The 22,345-nt window shown below is 39.0% G+C and overlaps 1 protein-coding gene and 1 long non-coding RNA gene across 2 annotated transcripts in view; one reads left to right on the forward strand and one right to left on the reverse strand.

The window, feature by feature from the left end:
* The window catches only part of LOC123772783 (uncharacterized), a 117,611-nt gene extending 96,954 nt beyond the window's left edge, over positions 1 to 20,657 (reverse strand). Inside the window, exon 1 of the long non-coding RNA XR_006774709.2 lies at positions 20,603 to 20,657. This is a non-coding gene — a long non-coding RNA (uncharacterized lncRNA). The remainder of the gene's footprint in view (positions 1 to 20,602) is intronic.
* A 140-nt stretch (positions 20,658 to 20,797) lies between these two features.
* LOC123772731 (calphotin-like) lies at positions 20,798 to 22,036 on the forward strand. Its single transcript, XM_045766100.1, has one exon. It carries the CDS (start codon positions 20,798 to 20,800, stop codon positions 22,034 to 22,036), a length of 1,239 nt encoding a protein of 412 aa, XP_045622056.1.
* The last annotated feature ends 309 nt before the right edge of the window (positions 22,037 to 22,345 follow it).

A 22,345-nucleotide genomic window follows, 5' to 3' on the forward strand; every position in this document is an offset into this window, starting at 1 on the left:
CTGTCGCCTCACCTGTGTTTACTTTAGACGTCAGCCAGACACGGCCTTCAGGTCACCTCGGTAATCGTATCTTATCTTCTCCATAATAATATCTGGACCGTCCCTCTCTCTCTCTCTCCAACTATTTTCAGAGTTTCAAATAATCATAGAAGTTTATTTATATGTTTATGACCGAATTTGTAAAAGACCTTTTTCAGAGAATATTGTCTTAGATGTTTTGTTAAGGAAAACAGACAACTTAGCCATAACATTTAGTTTTATATCCATTTACGGCTATTTCACCTGTAAAGACCAAAATTGAACAGAGCCCAGTTTTAAGCTCATATTTCATCAGAGTCCAATTATCAACAGAAATTCGCCAGAGTCTACTTTGAGAGCAAAATTAGTCAGAGCCCAGTTTTAAGCTCATATTTCATCAGAGTCCAATTATCAACAGAAATTCGCCAGAGTCTACTTTGAGAGCAAAATTCGTCAGAGATAGTTTTAAGCTCATATTTCATCAGAGTCCAATTATCAACAGAAATTCGCCAGAGTCTACTTTGTGCCAAAATATTCAGAGTCCAGTTCATGATCGAAATTAATCAGAGTCCAATTAAAGACCCAAATTTGGCAGAGACCACATTTTCGCTACTAGCAGTCCAATCCCCCTGAAATTTTAAACAGTCATATTTCAGACGTAGTAAATAAGATCAAGTCAGTTACAGAGCTCCAGCTCTTGTCCCCCTGTATTTGCATATTTTCTCTATATTCACTGTGTTCTTCGTATTCTCATCCGTGTTCACTCCATGTTCTACAAATGTATTCGTTTGCCTTGTTCGGGTAGAATGTAGACTCAGTAGTCGCTTCTGTATATATTTATTGAGTGAGGCAAACAGGTGTATAACTGGCCAGCCGAGGTCCACCTACTCTGGGTCTGTGAGGATAACTGAGGCTGCTGGGAGCATGCTTGATGCTCCTCTGTCTGTCATGACGTCAGAGGCCTACTTGCCTGTGATTGGTTACATTTCAACTGACAGAATTTTGAGTATAACACCGCTCGGACACGCTACCAAGTCGACGTCCCTTGTCGACAAGCTCTGGCTAGCTATATAGTTACAATGATACTGAAAGGACCTCGGTGGCATACAATAATGGCTTACATGTGAAATTTGCATAATAAAACATTGAAAGAAGATCAGGTGTGCGTAATACAAACAACTCGGCATATATGCACCAAAAAAAAATTCATCATAATAGGTGAAAATCATGGTAACAATGCTTTGATTAAATCAGAGTATTAAGAACATGTGTATGTCTACTGATCAGATATGAACAATACAACTCAAGGTATTGCCTAAACAAAATTATTAACATGTGTCAATGGCATGTGCTTGAAAACCATACAAAATTAAACAATTATTACATTAATAGAACAAAGTTCTGACCTAACAACCACAATTGAATTTCAAGATAGATAATTTTTTTTTTTTTTCTTTTTTTCTTTTTTTTTTCGAAATATACAATATATTTACAAGACCAATGTACAATATATATAATGTGCAATATATTTACAAGCATATACAAGACCTGGATCAAGAAGACTAACATCTGCGTGATAGCAGTCAGGATTCACTGGCCACAATGTGGTTGCTAGAACAATAATAACTCTTATGACAAGCACTGTAAAAATACAAATGGTAGTAGACTTGACAATGGCATCTAATTCATAACAAAATAAAGTTGAGAAAAACTATACATTATATATAATGGTAATAATAAGACACATGTGGTAGAAATACTGCAATTGAGTTTTTTTTTTTTTTTTTTTTTTTTCAAAACAAACAGAATAACTACAGAGTGCAATCAATTATAAATTCTGCGGATATCTACACCTAGCTCATCCAGAGCACTATACAACTCTGGCTCTGACTGAAGGTCCGGAACAGGTGAAACTTCATGCGACAAACTATCATCTTGAGAGATATCCTCGTTAACATCTAGCCAATGGACATGTGGTGAGTGCACGGTTGAAACGAGAGGTCTAGATCTAAGATTATAATTGCTAGTATGGGGTTGCTGAACATCCAGTGGTCTGTCAACCACAGGACGTGGTGTCCGAGTAGGAGTATCTGTCTGGGTAAGTTCATTGTCATCTTCCTCATCAGTCTCGTCAACAGTCATTTTAGCTAACTTCATGTGGTCTAAATGTTCATTTATATACTCTCCTGTTAACAAGTTCTTAAGTCTGTATTTGTTACCTTTAATAAGCTCGATTACCTTATATGGACCCAAAAATTTCTTAGTTAACTTGTACATAGGACCAGACCTGTGTTGGTTAAGTATCATTACTACAGATCCAATAGTTATTTTATTGGGTTTAGCTCGTGCATTCCTTGCTAGAGTGAACTCGGCTGTTGCTTTGGACAGTTGTTCTCGTATTTTCTTGAATACTAATTGCATTTGTCTACGCTTCACTTGAACAAAATCATCAACGTTATATAAGGGAGTAGGAGGTACGTTAATCAATTCATTAGGGAGGATCTTATCTGTACCATAAAGAATAGCGTGAGGTGTGTCACCAGTAGAAACATTAATTGAAGAATTTATAGCACACTGAATTAAGGGTATAAAATCATCCCAATTGTTGTTATCAAAATTCAACGTGACTCTCAAGGCATCTAACACTTTCCTGTTAGTACGTTCAGCTAGTCCATTACTTGCCGGATGATAAGGCATGATGCTACATTTTTTGATGTTATATAAATCACACAAGCTAGTTAGAATACTATTACTGAATTCCGGACCATTATCTGAAAGGATTACTTTAGGCATACTATATCTACAAATTATTTGGTCATGGAATGCGCTGGCTATGGTTTCTGCTGTTTTGTTCGGGATAGGAACTAGTTCGCAAAACCGTGAAAAATTATCGACCATTACAAGCAAATGTTTGTTCCCTTTCTCTGTTTCCGCAAAATTTGTCAATAAATCCATCGATATTCGTTCCCAAGGAGCTTTAATTGCTGGGTACACCTGAATTGGATTAGGTCCTGAAACATGTCCCTTGTGCTGTAAACAAGTTAAACATCTGTCAACATAATGAGCAATCTCCTTAGCCATTTTTGGCCAAAAATATTTCAATCGACCTTGTTGGAGTGTACGATCCTTTCCTGGATGTGCACTTGCAGGAGCATCATGGATAATTTTTAACACAGTTGGTACCAAGACAGCTGGAACAACTAACTGACAACATTTCCTCGGGGCTGTCCCTAGCTTTACTACTCTACACAGTAAATTGTCCAACATAACTAGTTCTTTCAATGGTACTGGTGGTTTATGAATCGGGCGAGTGTCTTGCTTAGTCAAAAATTTAATGACGGGTGCCCATATGGGGTCTTGTCTTTGTTCCGTTTCTACTACTGTAGCATCTAATGCTGGGTAATTTAATTGAATCGCAGCTACGTGTCGAGAAAACGCATCCGCTACAACATTTTGCTTTCCTGGAATATATCCAAATGTGGGATTGAATTCTTGAATTGTGAGCAAATATCTAGCAAACTTTCCAACTGGATTCTTATTTTTGAACAAGGGAATTAATGGTTGGTGATCTGTAAGAACATGAACTGGGTAATTATAAATTGTATCCTTGAAATGTTTAAGTGCCCAAACAACTGCCAAGGCTTCTCGTTCTGTTGCACTATAATTTTTCTCTTCTTTGGATAATGTGCGGCTAGCATAAGCTATTGCGTGATCTCTGTGACCTTCTGTTTGAAGTAATGCAGCACCTAGACCTATGTCACTAGCATCTGTAACCAACGTAAAAGGTTTAGAAAAATCTGGATACCTAAGGACAGGTGACGAAATCAAGGCTGCTTTGAGTTTTTTGAATGACTGATCCTGGGCCTCTCCCCAAACAAAGGGTTCATCTTTTCTTTGCAACTTGTAAAGCGGAGCGGCTATAATAGAGAATCCAGCAATAAATGAACGATAAAATCCTACAAGACCTGTGAACTGTCTTACGGCTTCTGCGGTACGAGGTGTTGGAAAATCACGGGCAGCAATAATTTTTGATTCATTCAATGTAATACCTGAAGGTGTAACTGTATGACCTAGGAAATTAATCTTTTGCTTTAAAAATGAACATTTTGCAAGCTTTATTTTTAAATTAGCTTCAGCGAGCTTTGCAAGTACCTTTTCAAGGTTCTGGAAATGAGTCTGAACATCTTGCGACATGATTATGAGATCATCAAGGTAAACTAGAAGCGTACTTCCTATCAATCTACGAAATAGATTTGTCATGAGCCGTGAAAAGGTTATTGGACTACTACGCAAACCAAACGGCATTCTTTTGAAATGAAAATGACCATTGGGAGTACTAAAGGCTGTCAATTGTTTACTTTCCTCATCAAGGGGGATTTGCCAGAATCCCTGCAACAAATCTAACGTAGAGAATACTTTGTTTCGACCAATACTTTGCAACAAATCATTGAGAACTGGAAGTGGGAAACGATCAGGTATTGTTACTCTGTTAAGCTTGCGATAATCGATTACAGGTCTCCAAGTCCCATCTCGCTTTGGTACAAGAATCAATGGAGCGTTCCATGGCGAATTACTCGATTCAATTACATCACTCTGTAACATTTCTTCTACAAGTCTATCTGCTTCTGCTCTCTGAGAATGGGGAAGACGGTAAGCTGGTACATAAATAGGCGTAGTTCCTTGTTCAAGGGGAATTTTATGTGTAATGAGAGGAGTGAGACCTAATTTTTCTCCTGGTAGAGCAACAACAGCTCTATTCCTGTTCAAAATTTCCAAAAGCTGAGCCACAGAGTCAGGAAAATCAGTAGGACTGAGGTGTTGCGCTTGCACCTCTGGCTGAGATCCCTGTTCTCCTGGTGTGAGTGTACAAACAGTATGATCCATGGAGACATCATCCACAACTCGCACCGGTAACGAGTAATGGGCAAAATCTACAACATGGGTACCCGACTGGAGATGGATATCGGCATTACTTGTGTTCGCGATAAAAAGTGAGACAGTACCATCCTGCACTGTGTGCCAGGAGGGTTCAACAAATGTACCATTCACTTTACATGTTTCACTTTCCGCAATCACATCCGACAACTCAGGCACTCCCTGAACCTTAACTCTTATTCTGGTGAGAGAATGAGGGTGTAGCACAGTGTCAGTAGCCGTGGAACCACTGACTTCAGAGATGGAAGCTGCCAGGCGAGCGAGACAACGAGAATCCGTTAGGGCGTCCCCTTCCAGAAAGTCCCGATACTCATTCTCCTTAACAACTGCACAACTACTATGCTTCAATCGAGTGCCTGTTTTCTCGGGTATGCTACCACGACAATGATCTGACAAACCTACGCTTGCAAGGCGGGTGTCAACAAAATTAACGTAATCTGATTGAAGATTGAACTCGTGGCCCTGTCGATACATGCTACACAAGGGTATGACATGGTCTTTGATACTTATGTTCCAACGATGGGGAAACAATGCAATATTTTCATCAATCATGGTGTACAGACCTAAGAGAATGTCTCCAGGAAAATGAATAATGTCAACAACTAAACATGTTATAGACAATGTGACATCATTGAACTTGAGTGGGAGGTCAATTTCACCCTGAACTTTTACTTTATTTCCTGAAATACCACTTAGAAAAGGTATGTGTGACTGTTTTAAAATAGTAGGGTGCTTACTTTCAATGTCTCTAAGAGCTGAGGGCTTGACAATATTAATTTTTGCACCTGAGTCAAGAAAAACTTTTAAAACTCTACCATGTACAATGGCTGATACAAGGGGACCATCACTTGAGACTGGACAAGTTACTATTTTTGACTTATGTTGTCCGGGATATCTGCGTCTTGTTTGTGTCAAATTTACTGTGGATCCGTCAACATCTACAACTGGTCTAGAGTCAGTGTCCTCCTCTGTCAAGTGTCCAAATCTATTTTGGGTAGCTACTGAATACACAGGGAGGGCACTAGGATTGGCTAGCTTGAATTGGTTAGCGGATGGCCTTGGGGGTTTCCCGACGACATGGGGTGAACATTCTGAGCTCCAGCATTCTGTGACTGAGCATTATAATTTGAAGTTGCATTATAGCTGGGCTGGGAGTTGTAATTACGAGAGTTCTGATAATGTCTTGGACGCTGTGAGCCTCGCCAAGACTGACCATGGGAGTTACGAGGTGGAGATGTCCTTTGCCTAGCTCTACAATCCGCAGTGTGGTGACCAACTTGTTTATGGTACGTGCAATATGGAAGCCTAGAATGATTAGATTGATGAGGGGGCCGAGAGAATTGTCTAGGAGGTGATGATCTAGGGGCGGACCAACAGTCCCTTGCAAGGTGGTTACTCTTACCACAATGCCAACATGAGGGAGTGGATGGTTGTGGACTATGGCGTTTCGGCATTTTATGAGGCGGCGAATTTGACTGGGGGCTACGAGCATGGGTACGCTTCTGCGACCAAGAGTTTTGAGAATTTGTGGGAGGATGCTGAGAGCTTGTGACTACATTTACAGCATCAGAGGGTGGCAACAGTTGAGCACTTCGGGGAGCTAGTTTATCTGCGGCATTGTTAATAGCCTCAAATACTTCACCAATTTCATGTTTAACACCAAAATTTTGTTGCTCAACGATTGGTTTTGTATGCTCGGGGGCAAAATGCATTAAAGTACCAAATGCTATCATTTTGGCCATAGCCTCAGGGGACAGATTATTGTCTTTATCTAACCAAGTCGAATTATTCATAGCAGAAACTAAGGCATACAGATACTGATCGAGACGGCTAGTAAACGCATTAAACGATTCACCAGGCTGCATGGTGGCATTGGCAATTTTCTTGACTAACCTATATGGGTCAAGGTCTCCTTTATTAACAAAGCGACGGCGAAAGAAATCCTTAAATTCAGGCCAAGACTGGAGGCTAACAATGGCTTTCTCATCAACAACAAAACGTGCATCACCTTTGGTTGTGTCCACGGCTGACCGTGCAATTGCTAAGTATTCGGCATCAGTAGGCTTAGAAAAACGTGCAACTGTTTTCGCTTCAACCTTACTAAACCATGATTCTAATAAACGCGATTCCCCAGCAAAAAGAGGAATAGCCATTTCCTGAGCTGATCTCTGGCCATTGGGACGAGCAACTGTTCCCATTGATTCTGAAGGGGTTTCAACAGTGGTAGGCATTGTCACAGCCGTGGAAGTAATATTTGAACGCAGATTATAATTAAGTGCACCTGGCATCAGAAATAGTATACACAAAAATAAACACAAAAAAATATCAACTTGGCTAAAGTAAAAATGGCAGAAATAAAATTATTAAATTGGGCTAGGCAAGAAAATAATTAAGAACAAGCAATTGTAAACTAAATTTAGCAATCTTTCATTAAAAAAATGACTGGAATTAGATGTATGTAAATTAATTAAACCAGACTAAGCACAGCAATTTAGAATAAAAACTGGGAAATGCAATTGCAAAATTTCATTAAAAAGATTCAACACAACAAGTGGCAATGCAAGAAATATGGATGTAACACATAAACTGGACACAGGAATGTATATAACTCCTATGGTAAAAGTTTAAAATAAAATGCTTAAAGGATAAATTTCAAGTTAGGTCTGGAGAAATTAAAAAAAATTATATTGCACAAATCCTTAACTGCTACTAAAACAAGGATTTCTTAATTCACTGGAATTTGAATTTACCAATAACACTCTAGGAGAACAATTAAAATTCAATGAAATTACTGTAAGAAGCAGGAATGTTGAAATCACACAGGAAAACTGTGGGGAGTGCAGTACTGAACCAGCTCCAATATTTAACAAGTCACTGAATGGTTAATTCACAGGATATTATGGGAATTATTACATAAGTCACTTTTTAACACTTGGCACGTTGTTCTCAACTAGCAATTACTTATCTCAGGGTTGTAATTTATGAGGATCACCAGTAGCCAAAGTAGGAGAAGCGTCGTGAAGATCTGAAGAGGCCCATGTGAGGCGTGTTTACAAACTGGATGCGACGGCAGCGCTCCTGGCGGCGGTGGCGCGAGACTCAGGGACCCCACACTGTTCAGGCTAGAGGCACGAAGATAAATTCTGACGACGACAATATTGCGACGATGGAATAACCAGTTGATACTTGCGACGATGGCTGACGACGATTGCAGTAGCTTGCACCCTCACGAAGCTTGATACTGTCAGCTTGGGTGGCGGTGGTGGTGGTGGTGGGTGTAATAGGTGGTTCCCACGTGGTGGCGCGAGGTTCAAAAATGGCTGGCGCGGGAAGCTTCCTTCCTCCTCACTGATGAGTGAGCGTTCTCACAGGAAAATATTGACCCTTACTTCTAAAACGTTAGCCTGGAGTAGTGGTTGATGGCAGGACCCCGGTCTGGCACAATATTTGATGCGTGGGTGGCAGGATGGCGGCTTATGGCGGTGGCGGTGGCGGCGGTTTTGGCTGGAACACGAGGCGATGCTGGGTACTGGAACTTTTGCTTCCAGAAAAAAATTTCTGGATCCCACTGCTGCTACCAGTATTCGTTTGCCTTGTTCGGGTAGAATGTAGACTCAGTAGTCGCTTCTGTATATATTTATTGAGTGAGGCAAACAGGTGTATAACTGGCCAGCCGAGGTCCACCTACTCTGGGTCTGTGAGGATAACTGAGGCTGCTGGGAGCATGCTTGATGCTCCTCTGTCTGTCATGACGTCAGAGGCCTACTTGCCTGTGATTGGTTACATTTCAACTGACAGAATTTTGAGTATAACAAATGTTCACAGTCCCATTCAGTTCATATTTTCACAAGTATCTCCATTTTTTCTGTAATCTTTCTCTTAGTCTCATTATGTTCTCTACAAAGTCTAGTCATATTTTCTATGTTTTCATGTTCATCACATGTTCTCTTTACAACTTTTATACTCAATATTCATGCTAACTTCCATATTTTGTGTTCTTTGTCAATATTCATGTTCCTCTACAAGTTCATGTTCCTCACAAGATCACTTCGTTTTTCACCTTCACTTACATGTTTTCTACATTCTTTGTCATATTCTCCATGTTCTTCACAAGTCCATTGTTCATTCTTTGTATTCCCTATTCTCCTTATCATGTTTTCATGTTCTCTGTAAGTTCATATTCCCAGCATGTTCACTGTATTCATCAACTTTTCTTACATGTTTTCTGTGTTCACCGTATGTTCACTGTGTTCATTCCCTACTTAACCTCAATTTTTTATGTTCTTTGTTTCTTTTAACCAATTTGTTTCTTCCATTCACTAACTAGTTCTTTGTCAAATAATATTATACTGCATTACAGTTTCCTCAACAATTTTAGTCACCCAGTTTTTATTTGCAAAACTATGTCAAAGTAATTCTCATAGTCAACTTAATAGTTCTACCAGCCATGTTCTTAAACAAATCTACACTTTATTCAGTTCCAAATTTACAAAGACAAACCTTTCTTGTAACTTCTTAACTAAAAATCTTTCGCCAATCAACTGAAACATAGTCACTTTCCTCATTTCTCAACTAACTTATTATCCAATCAACCAAAAATTGTCAAAGGAATCTTTCCAACACTGTTCATAACTAAACTTATTATCCAGTCAACTAAAAATAGTCAGAAATAGCCTCGTTCAACACTGTTCTTAACTAAAACAACCTTTCTCTTAGCTAAAAATTGTCAAAGGAAACTTTTTTCAGCACTTTCTTAACAGGCACTATGTTTCATCAAGAAAAAATTGTCAAAGGAAACTTTCCAAAACTGTTCATAACTAGCTTTTATCCATCGTCAATCAACTAAAATAATAACTTTCATCATTTCTTAACTAAACTTATTCCCCAGTCATCAGAAATTAACCGTGTTCATCATGTTTCATTGTCATTTCATAACTAAAATTATCTGCCAATCATCAGAAAAAGTCACTTTCATCATTTCTTAACTAAACTTATTCCCCAGTCATCAGAAAATAACCGTGTTCATCATGTTTCATTGTCATTTCATAACTAAAATTATCTGCCAATCATCAGAAAAAGTCACTTTCATCATTTCTTAACTAAACATATTCCCCATTCATCAGAAAATAACCGTGTTCATCGTGTTTCATTGTCATTTCTTAACTAAAATTATCTGCCAATCATCAGAAAAAGTCATGTTCATCATGTTTTGGCTTTTGCTCAACTAAAAGTATTCATCGGTCAACTAAAAATAGTTACTTCATCATGTTTCCTTGTCATTTCTTAACTGAAATATCACTTCTCTCATCTGAAAATAGTCAGGATTAACCTCATTCAACACCGTTCTTAACTAAAACAGCCTTTCGCTTAGCTAAAAATTGTCAAAGGAATCTTTTCAGCACTGTTCATAACTAACTTTATCCATAGTCAAGTAAGAAAATATAGTCAAAGATATCTATCATCGTCGTTCTTAACTGACATTTATACTTTGTGGAGCACTAAAATAGTCAAATGTAACTTTTTCAACACTTTCGTAACTAAAATTATATGTCGCTAAGTAAGAAAAATAGTCAAAGGTGCTCTCCGTTACACCAAAGTTACTCTTCGAGAAATCAAAGACACTCTTCAATACATCAAGGACTTACTCAAAGACACCAAAGTTACACTCTAAGACATCCTTCGAGACATCAAAGACTTCCTTAAGACTTCAATGGGACTCTTCCATTCATCAAAGACATTCTCTAAGCCCTCAAAGTTATTCTCAGCACAATCAAAAGTTATTCCAAGACAACAAAAGTTATTCTCAGAACAATCAAAAGTTATTCCAAGACAACAAAAGTCATTCTCAGAGCTATCAAAATTATTCTCGGAGTCATCAAAAGGTATTCTCTAACTCACTTTTGGTCATTAAAGTTAATTTCTATGTTATAAAAGTTTGTCTCAGAGACATCTAAAGTTAATCTTAGAGTTATCAAATGTAATCTCTAACTCTCTTTTGTTCATCAAAGTTGATCTCAGAGTTAACAAAGGTAATCTCTAACTCACTCTCGTTCATCAAAGTTGTTTCAAAGACATCAAAGTTATTCAAAGAGCTAACAAAAGTTATTCTCAGAGTCACCTTCGTTCTTCAGAGAAACTTTCCAAAACATCTTTATTCATCAAAGTTATTCTCAGAGGCATAAAAGTCATTCTCAGAGCTATCAAACTTGTTCTCAAAGTCATCAAACTTATTCACAGAGTCATCAAAGTTATTTTCAGAGACATCTAAAGTTAATTTCTATGTTATAAAGTTATTCTCAGAGACATCTAAAGTCAATCTTGGTCATCAATGTTGTTCTCTAAACATCAATGTTGTTCTCCAAGACATCAAAGATGTTCTCAAAATCATAAAAGTTATTCCCAGAGCTATCAAAGTTAATCTCAGAGTTATCCAAAGATATTCTCATGTCCACAAAAGTTATTCCAAGAGACGTCAAAGTTGTTTCAAAGACATCAAAGTTAATCTCAGAGTTATCCAAAGACATTCTCAGAGACATCTAAAGTTATTCTCTAAGACATCAAAGTTGTTCTAAGAGTTATCAAAAGTTATTCTCAGTCATGATATGTTATTCTCTAACTCACTTCCATTCATCAAAGACATTCTCTAAGTCCTGAAAGTTATTCTCTAAGACAACAAAGTCTTTCTCAGAGCTACCAAAGATGTTCTCTAAATCATAAAAGTTAATCTTAACTCACCTTCGTTCATTAGAGAAACTTTCCAATCCATATTCGTTGACCAGAGTTATTCTCAGAGTCATCAAAGCGATCTCTAATTCATCTTCGTTCTCCAAAGTTGTTCTCTAAGACACCTTCATTCATCAAAGAAACTCTCCTTCTTCCATCATGTTATTCTTTAAGACATCTTCAGTCATAAAATTTTCTCTCCAAAATGTAACTAGTTCAGCTTTTCATACCAAACCTGCATTTCTGTTAAAACATATTTTCTTAGTTGCTTTACCCTAAAACTGTTCTCTGAACTACACTGTTCAAACCTACGTAACCTATCCTCTCCACCCAATGTTACTTAGTTAACGTAACGTTCCTAAACCTAGCTTTACCTATCCTAACATACCTTACCTTACCTTCCCTATCTTACCTAACTTTACCTATCCTAACATAACTTACCTTACCTTCCCTAACTTAACCTAACTTTACCTATCCTAACTTAACTTGCCTTTCATAACCTAACTTTACCTATCCTAACATAACTTACCTTACCTTCCCTATCTTACCTAACTTTACCTATCCTAACATAACTTACCTTACCTTCCCTAACTTAACCTAACTTTACCTATCCTAACTTAACTTACCTAACTTATTCTGCTTAACATAACTTACCTTACCTTCCCTATCTTACCTAACTTTACCTATCCTATCCTAACCTAACTTGTCTTACCTAACTTAATCTTACTTTCCCAAACTGATGTATCCTAACTTATCTAGTCCAACCAGACATGATCTAACTTAAGTATTCCTTCTTGTCTTTGTGTTTCGTCAATCATTGTCTCATATTCATTTACTCATTTCATTAGTTAATTTCTCAAATGGTCACTTATGCATTTCAAGTGCTATTTGTTAGAGATTGGATATTTAAGCATTTCAAAGAATTATAATTTCTCAAATGGACGTTTTTGCATTTCAAGTGCTATTTGTTAGAGATTGGATATTTAAGCATTTCAAAGAATTTTTGTTATATATGGGCATTTACTCATTTCATTAGTTAATTTCTCAAATGGTCACTTATGCATTTCAAGTGTTATTTGTTTAAGATTGGGTATTTAACCATTTCAAAGGATTTTTGTTATATATGGGAACTTACTCGTTTCAAGGGCTAATTTCTCAAATGGTCATTTTTGCAGATCAAGGGTTATTTGTTAAAGTTCATCAAGTTGCCCATAAGTTGTATTAGTAGGTTCTATCTTATGTTCTTATTCCCCAACCCCTTAACCTATCCTCTTGTAATCTTAGTGTATTTAGTAGGTTCTATCTTATGTTTTTATTCCCCAACCCTTTAACCTATCCTTTCAGATGTAGTTTGTTGAATATATTATCCTTTTCCTAACCTTTCAGATGTAGTTTTGTTTCTCCTTTTTGTATATTTTTACCCAAACCTTCTTTCCTTCTTTACTTTGTTTTCACATATAAGTTCATTCTTTATCATAGTAATAATAAAAATTACAATAGTAAAGAATCAGATCTACTAAGACTTGAAATTGAGAAACAAGAGCTTAAGGGAGTGAGAGCATAAAAGAAGAGCAGGGAGTAAGAGAGAGGGGGCGGAAGAAAATGGGACCAAAGAAGAGAGAATGAGAGAGAGTGTGGGCATGGGAGCACTAAGACTTGAATTGAGAAAAAGAAAAACTAAGTGAATGAGAATGAGGGTGTGAGAATGGGAGCAATAAGACTTGAATTGAGAAAAAGAAAAACTAAGTGAATGAGAATGAGGGTGTGAGAATGGGAGCAATAAGACTTGAATTGAGAAAAAGAAAAACTAAGTGAATGAGAATGAGGGTGTGAGAATGGGAGCAATAAGACTTGAATTTGAGAAACAAGAGAGCATTTGAGCAAATGAGGGAGAGAGAGGGGGAGGAAGAGAGAGAATAAGGGAGAGAGATAGAAAAGGAGGGTTAGAAGGAGTAGGAGAATCAAAGTAAAGAAGGAAAGAAGGTTTGGGTAAAAATATACAAAAAGGAGAAACAAAACTACATCTGAAAGGTTAGGAAAAGGATAATATATTCAACAAACTACATCTGAAAGGATAGGTTAAAGGGTTGGGGAATAAAAACATAAGATAGAACCTACTAAATACACTAAGATTACAAGAGGATAGGTTAAGGGGTTGGGGAATAAGAACATAAGATAGAACCTACTAATACAACTTATGGGCAACTTGATGAACTTTAACAAATAACCCTTGATCTGCAAAAATGACCATTTGAGAAATTAGCCCTTGAAACGAGTAAGTTCCCATATATAACAAAAATCCTTTGAAATGGTTAAATACCCAATCTTAAACAAATAACACTTGAAATGCATAAGTGACCATTTGAGAAATTAACTAATGAAATGAGTAAATGCCCATATATAACAAAAATTCTTTGAAATGCTTAAATATCCAATCTCTAACAAATAGCACTTGAAATGCAAAAACGTCCATTTGAGAAATTATAATTCTTTGAAATGCTTAAATATCCAATCTCTAACAAATAGCACTTGAAATGCATAAGTGACCATTTGAGAAATTAACTAATGAAATGAGTAAATGAATATGAGACAATGAGTGACGAAACACAAAGACAAGAAGGAATACTTAAGTTAGATCATGTCTGGTTGGACTAGATAAGTTAGGATACATCAGTTTGGGAAAGTAAGATTAAGTTAGGTAAGACAAGTTAGGTTAGGATAGGATAGGTAAAGTTAGGTAAGATAGGGAAGGTAAGGTAAGTTATGTTAAGCAGAATAAGTTAGGTAAGTTAAGTTAGGATAGGTAAAGTTAGGTTAAGTTAGGGAAGGTAAGGTAAGTTATGTTAGGATAGGTAAAGTTAGGTAAGATAGGGAAGGTAAGGTAAGTTATGTTAGGATAGGTAAAGTTAGGTTATGAAAGGCAAGTTAAGTTAGGATAGGTAAAGTTAGGTTAAGTTAGGGAAGGTAAGGTAAGTTATGTTAGGATAGGTAAAGTTAGGTAAGATAGGGAAGGTAAGGTAAGGTATGTTAGGATAGGTAAAGCTAGGTTTAGGAACGTTACGTTAACTAAGTAACATTGGGTGGAGAGGATAGGTTACGTAGGTTTGAACAGTGTAGTTCAGAGAACAGTTTTAGGGTAAAGCAACTAAGAAAATATGTTTTAACAGAAATGCAGGTTTGGTATGAAAAGCTGAACTAGTTACATTTTGGAGAGAAAATTTTATGACTGAAGATGTCTTAAAGAATAACATGATGGAAGAAGGAGAGTTTCTTTGATGAATGAAGGTGTCTTAGAGAACAACTTTGGAGAACGAAGATGAATTAGAGATCGCTTTGATGACTCTGAGAATAACTCTGGTCAACGAATATGGATTGGAAAGTTTCTCTAATGAACGAAGGTGAGTTAAGATTAACTTTTATGATTTAGAGAACATCTTTGGTAGCTCTGAGAAAGACTTTGTTGTCTTAGAGAATAACTTTCAGGACTTAGAGAATGTCTTTGATGAATGGAAGTGAGTTAGAGAATAACATATCATGACTGAGAATAACTTTTGATAACTCTTAGAACAACTTTGATGTCTTAGAGAATAACTTTAGATGTCTCTGAGAATGTCTTTGGATAACTCTGAGATTAACTTTGATGTCTTTGAAACAACTTTGACGTCTCTTGGAATAACTTTTGTGGACATGAGAATATCTTTGGATAACTCTGAGATTAACTTTGATAGCTCTGGGAATAACTTTTATGATTTTGAGAACATCTTTGATGTCTTGGAGAACAACATTGATGTTTAGAGAACAACATTGATGACCAAGATTGACTTTAGATGTCTCTGAGAATAACTTTATAACATAGAAATTAACTTTAGATGTCTCTGAAAATAACTTTGATGACTCTGTGAATAAGTTTGATGACTTTGAGAACAAGTTTGATAGCTCTGAGAATGACTTTTATGCCTCTGAGAATAACTTTGATGAATAAAGATGTTTTGGAAAGTTTCTCTGAAGAACGAAGGTGACTCTGAGAATAACTTTTGTTAGCTCTTTGAATAACTTTGATGTCTTTGAAACAACTTTGATGAACGAGAGTGAGTTAGAGATTACCTTTGTTAACTCTGAGATCAACTTTGATGAACAAAAGAGAGTTAGAGATTACATTTGATAACTCTAAGATTAACTTTAGATGTCTCTGAGACAAACTTTTATAACATAGAAATTAACTTTAATGACCAAAAGTGAGTTAGAGAATACCTTTTGATGACTCCGAGAATAATTTTGATAGCTCTGAGAATGACTTTTGTTGTCTTGGAATAACTTTTGATTGTTCTGAGAATAACTTTTGTTGTCTTGGAATAACTTTTGATTGTGCTGAGAATAACTTTGAGGGCTTAGAGAATGTCTTTGATGAATGGAAGAGTCCCATTGAAGTCTTAAGGAAGTCTTTGATGTCTCGAAGGATGTCTTAGAGTGTAACTTTGGTGTCTTTGAGTAAGTCCTTGATGTATTGAAGAGTGTCTTTGATTTCTCGAAGAGTAACTTTGGTGTAACGGAGAGCACCTTTGACTATTTTTCTTACTTAGCGACATATAATTTTAGTTACGAAAGTGTTGAAAAAGTTACATTTGACTATTTTAGTGCTCCACAAAGTATAAATGTCAGTTAAGAACGACGATGATAGATATCTTTGACTATATTTTCTTACTTGACTATGGATAAAGTTAGTTATGAACAGTGCTGAAAAGATTCCTTTGACAATTTTTAGCTAAGCGAAAGGCTGTTTTAGTTAAGAACGGTGTTGAATGAGGTTAATCCTGACTATTTTCAGATGAGAGAAGTGATATTTCAGTTAAGAAATGACAAGGAAACATGATGAAGTAACTATTTTTAGTTGACCGATGAATACTTTTAGTTGAGCAAAAGCCAAAACATGATGAACATGACTTTTTCTGATGATTGGCAGATAATTTTAGTTAAGAAATGACAATGAAACACGATGAACACGGTTATTTTCTGATGAATGGGGAATATGTTTAGTTAAGAAATGATGAAAGTGACTTTTTCTGATGATTGGCAGATAATTTTAGTTATGAAATGACAATGAAACATGATGAACACGGTTATTTTCTGATGACTGGGGAATAAGTTTAGTTAAGAAATGATGAAAGTGACTTTTTCTGATGATTGGCAGATAATTTTAGTTATGAAATGACAATGAAACATGATGAACACGGTTAATTTCTGATGACTGGGGAATAAGTTTAGTTAAGAAATGATGAAAGTTATTATTTTAGTTGATTGACGATGGATAAAAGCTAGTTATGAACAGTTTTGGAAAGTTTCCTTTGACAATTTTTTCTTGATGAAACATAGTGCCTGTTAAGAAAGTGCTGAAAAAAGTTTCCTTTGACAATTTTTAGCTAAGAGAAAGGTTGTTTTAGTTAAGAACAGTGTTGAACGAGGCTATTTCTGACTATTTTTAGTTGACTGGATAATAAGTTTAGTTATGAACAGTGTTGGAAAGATTCCTTTGACAATTTTTGGTTGATTGGATAATAAGTTAGTTGAGAAATGAGGAAAGTGACTATGTTTCAGTTGATTGGCGAAAGATTTTTAGTTAAGAAGTTACAAGAAAGGTTTGTCTTTGTAAATTTGGAACTGAATAAAGTGTAGATTTGTTTAAGAACATGGCTGGTAGAACTATTAAGTTGACTATGAGAATTACTTTGACATAGTTTTGCAAATAAAAACTGGGTGACTAAAATTGTTGAGGAAACTGTAATGCAGTATAATATTATTTGACAAAGAACTAGTTAGTGAATGGAAGAAACAAATTGGTTAAAAGAAACAAAGAACATAAAAAATTGAGGTTAAGTAGGGAATGAACACAGTGAACATACGGTGAACACAGAAAACATGTAAGAAAAGTTGATGAATACAGTGAACATGCTGGGAATATGAACTTACAGAGAACATGAAAACATGATAAGGAGAATAGGGAATACAAAGAATGAACAATGGACTTGTGAAGAACATGGAGAATATGACAAAGAATGTAGAAAACATGTAAGTGAAGGTGAAAAACGAAGTGATCTTGTGAGGAACATGAACTTGTAGAGGAACATGAATATTGACAAAGAACACAAAATATGGAAGTTAGCATGAATATTGAGTATAAAAGTTGTAAAGAGAACATGTGATGAACATGAAAACATAGAAAATATGACTAGACTTTGTAGAGAACATAATGAGACTAAGAGAAAGATTACAGAAAAAATGGAGATACTTGTGAAAATATGAACTGAATGGGACTGTGAACATTTGTAGAACATGGAGTGAACACGGATGAGAATACGAAGAACACAGTGAATATAGAGAAAATATGCAAATACAGGGGGACAAGAGCTGGAGCTCTGTAACTGACTTGATCTTATTTACTACGTCTGAAATATGACTGTTTAAAATTTCAGGGGGATTGGACTGCTAGTAGCGAAAATGTGGTCTCTGCCAAATTTGGGTCTTTAATTGGACTCTGATTAATTTCGATCATGAACTGGACTCTGAATATTTTGGCACAAAGTAGACTCTGGCGAATTTTGCTAGAAAACTGGACTCTGATTAATTTAGATCATGAACTGGACTCTGAATATTTTGGCACAAAGTAGACTCTGGCGAATTTTGCTAGAAAACTGGACTCTGATGAATTTCGATCAAGAACTGGACTCTGGCGAATTTCTGTTGATAATTGGACTCTGATGAATTTCGATCAAGAACTGGACTCTGGCGAATTTCTGTTGATAATTGGACTCTGATGAAATATGAGCTTAAAACTGTCTCTGACTAATTTTGCTCTCAAAGTAGACTCTGTTCATTTTTTAGGTATAAATTGGACTCTGATGAAATATGAGCTAAAAACTGTCTCTGACTAATTTTGCTCTCAAAGTAGACTCTGGCGAATTTTCGGTATAAACTGGACTCTGATGAAATAAGAGCTTAAAACTGGGCTCTGTTCAATTTGGTCTTTACAGATGAAATAGCCATAAATGGATATAAAACTAAATGTTATGGATAAGTTGTCTGTTTTCCTTAACAAAACATCTAAGACAATATTCTCTGAAAATGGTCCTTTTACAAATTCGGTTATAAACATATAAATAAACTTCTATGATTATTTGAAACTCTGAAAATAGTTGTAAGGAAATAGGAGGAGGAGAGAGAGAGAGAGAGGAGGGATGGTCGAGATATTATGAAGAAGATAAGATAAGATAAGAGGTCTGGCTGGCCGGGCGTAAAGTAAATAAAGGTGACGCGACAGATTGCGAGGTAAGGGGGGGAGGGAGGGAGGGGGGTGTGATGTACGAGACTTGAAACCCCTGGCCCGCACAGGTGATTTTCTAAATTTATATGAATAACTAAGGCTTACATAGACGATTTTGTAAGTTGAAAACATGTAAAATATGTCCGTAGAGTTCTCATGGAAACCCTAAAGAGCTACATACGTTACTTGAATTTGTCCCATAAGGCCTTAACAAACTTCTATGTCTCGGAAATTATTTTCTCATAAGAATTCCATACTTCTAAAATCTGTGACACAAAATTTACCTGAAAACCCTGGCTCACACAGACGATATTGGAACCTCAAAACCCTGGCTCACACAGACGATATTGGAACCTGAAAACCATGGCTCACACAGACGATATTGGAGCCTGAAAACCATGGCTCACACAGACGATATTCTAAATTTACCTGAAAACCCTGGCTCACAGACACGATATTTCCCAGAAAAAAAAAAAGGTACCTGTGGCGTGTCAAGTCCACAGGGGTCCTCGCCCCAAAAAAAAAGGTACCTGTGGCGTGTCAAGTCCACAGGGGTCCTCCCCCCAAAAAAAAAAATGTTCTGTGGCGCTTACATTCCACAGGGGTCCTCCGCCCAAAAAAAAAAATGTTCTGTGGCGCTTACATTCCACAGGGGTCCTCCGCCCAAAAAAAAAAAATGTTCTGTGGCGCTTACACCCCACTACTGTGAACACCTGGGACCTGTGAACACCCGGGACCTGTGAACACCCGGGACCTGTGAACACCCGGGACCTGTGAACACCCAGGACCTGTGAACACCTGGGACCTGTGAACACCCAGGACCTGTGAACACCTGGGACCTGTGAACACCCGGGACCTGTGAACACCCGGGACCTGTGAACACCCAGGACCTGTGAACACCTGGGACCTGTGAACACCCGGGACCTGTGAACACCCGGGACCTGTGAACACCCGGGACCTGTGAACACCCGGGACCTGTGAACACCCAGGACCTGTGAACACCCGGGACCTGTGAACACCTGGGACCTGTGAACACCTGGGACCTGTGAACACCCGGGACCTGTGAACACCTGGGACCTGTGAACACCCGGGACCTGTGAACACCCGGGACCTGTGAACACCTGGGACCTGTGAACACCTGGGACCTGTGAACACCTGGGACCTGTGAACACCCGGGACCTGTGAACACCTGGGACCTGTGAACACCTGGGACCTGTGAACACCCGGGACCTGTGAACACCCGGGACCTGTGAACACCTGGGACCTGTGAACACCCGGGACCTGTGAACACCCGGGATCTGTGAACACCCGGGACCTGTGAACACCCAGGACCTGTGAACACCCGGGACCTGTGAACACCCGGGACCTGTGAACACCCGGGACCTGTGAACACCCGGGACCTGTGAACACCGGGGACCTGTGAACACCCGGGACCTGTGAACACCTGGGACCTGTGAACACCCGGGACCTGTGAACACCCGGGACCTGTGAACACCCAGAGGTGCGTCCAATTCTTCATAAATATTTTTCTAATAATTTGGTAAGATGAATGGCGCATTAAGGGGAACATTTGTTCTTGAGAGAACACAATAACAGAGAGAGAACACTTACTCTATAGTAGAGGTCAGAGCGGAGTAGCAGGCCCCGGACCGTCCTCCTCCACCGGTGTCTTGGGCAACACTGACCGTGGCGGCCTCCACACCTGCAGTTTTACTACATGTGGCGGCCTCCACACCTGCTGTGTTACCACATGTGGCAGCCTCCACACCTGCTGTGTCACCACATGTGGCGGCCTCCACACATGCTATGTCACCACATGCGGCTGCCTCCACACCTGCAGTGTCACCACATGTGGCGGCCTCCACACCTGCTGTGTCACCTCATTTGGCGGCCTCCACACCTGCAGTGTTACCACATGTGGCGGCCTCCACACCAGCTGTGTCACCTCATTTGGCGGCCTCCACACCTGCAGTGTTACCTCTTGTGGAGGCCTCCACACCTGCTGTGTCACCTCATGTGGCGGCCTCCACACATGCAGTGTTACCACATTTGGTGGCCTCCACACCTGCTGTGTTACCACATGTAGCAGCCTCCACACCTGCTGTGTCACCACATGTGGCGGCCTCCACACATGCTATGTCACCACATGCGGCTGCCTCCACACCTGCAGTGTCACCACATGTGGCGGCCTCCACACCTGCTGTGTCACCTCATTTGGCGGCCTCCACACCTGCAGTGTTACCACATGTGGCGGCCTCCACACCTGCTGTGTCACCTCATTTGGCGGCCTCCACACCTGCAGTGTTACCTCTTGTGGAGGCCTCCACACCTGCTGTGTCACCTCATGTGGCGGCCTCCACACATGCAGTGTTACCACATTTGGTGGCCTCCACACCTGCTGTGTTACCACATGTGGCAGCCTCCACACCTGCTGTGTCACCACATGTGGCGGCCTCCACACATGCTATGTCACCACATGCGGCTGCCTCCACACCTGCAGTGTCACCACATGTGGCGGCCTCCACACCTGCTGTGTCACCTCATTTGGCGGCCTCCACACCTGCAGTGTTACCTCTTGTGGAGGCCTCCACACCTGCTGTGTCACCTCATGTGGCGGCCTCCACACATGCAGTGTTACCACATTTGGTGGCCTCCACACCTGCTGTGTTACCACATGTGGCGGCCTCCACACCTGCTGTGTCACCACATGTGGCGGCCTCCACACATGCTATGTCACCACATGCGGCTGCCTCCACACCTACAGTGTCACCACATGTGGCGGCCTCCACACCTGCAGTGTCACCACATGTGGCGGCCTCCACACCTGTAGTGTCACCACATGTGGCGGCCTCCACACCTGTAGTGTCACCACATGTGGCGGCCTCCACACCTGCTGTGTCACCACATGTTGCGGCCTCCACACCTGCTGTGTCACCACATGTTGCGGCCTCCACACCTGTAGTGTCACCACATGTGGCGGCCTCCACACCTGCTGTGTCACCACATGTTGCGGCCTCCACCCCGGCAGTGTCACAATTCATTTAGCTAAGCAAGTTACAGTCTTGATGAGCTAGTTACAAAATTCAGTATAAGTCGTCACATCAACAACGGGTTCGAGATCGACCTCAAGTACAGGTTCTAAATTAAGCAACTGACATATGTGGAGAGCTAGTGTCAAAATTTATATGTTTGTCCTGCACACCGCCCCCCATCCAGTGGGCAGTGGTGGATAGGTTACAATCACTCAGTTACTACCTACAGTTAGCAACCTGTGGATATTTGGCTAAAATTTCTAGTAGCAGATCATTTTGATTGAAATATTTACTCATCTCTGGAACATTGGTTATAGAATTG

The sequence above is a fragment of the Procambarus clarkii genome, chromosome 50, assembly GCF_040958095.1.
Source record: "Procambarus clarkii isolate CNS0578487 chromosome 50, FALCON_Pclarkii_2.0, whole genome shotgun sequence".
Taxonomy (NCBI): domain Eukaryota; kingdom Metazoa; phylum Arthropoda; class Malacostraca; order Decapoda; family Cambaridae; genus Procambarus; species Procambarus clarkii.

Bases quoted from the DNA above. Each gene is read 5' to 3' on its own strand.
- LOC123772731 (XM_045766100.1), top strand. From the start codon at position 20,798: ATGTCACCACATGCGGCTGCCTCCACACCTGCAGTGTCACCACATGTG.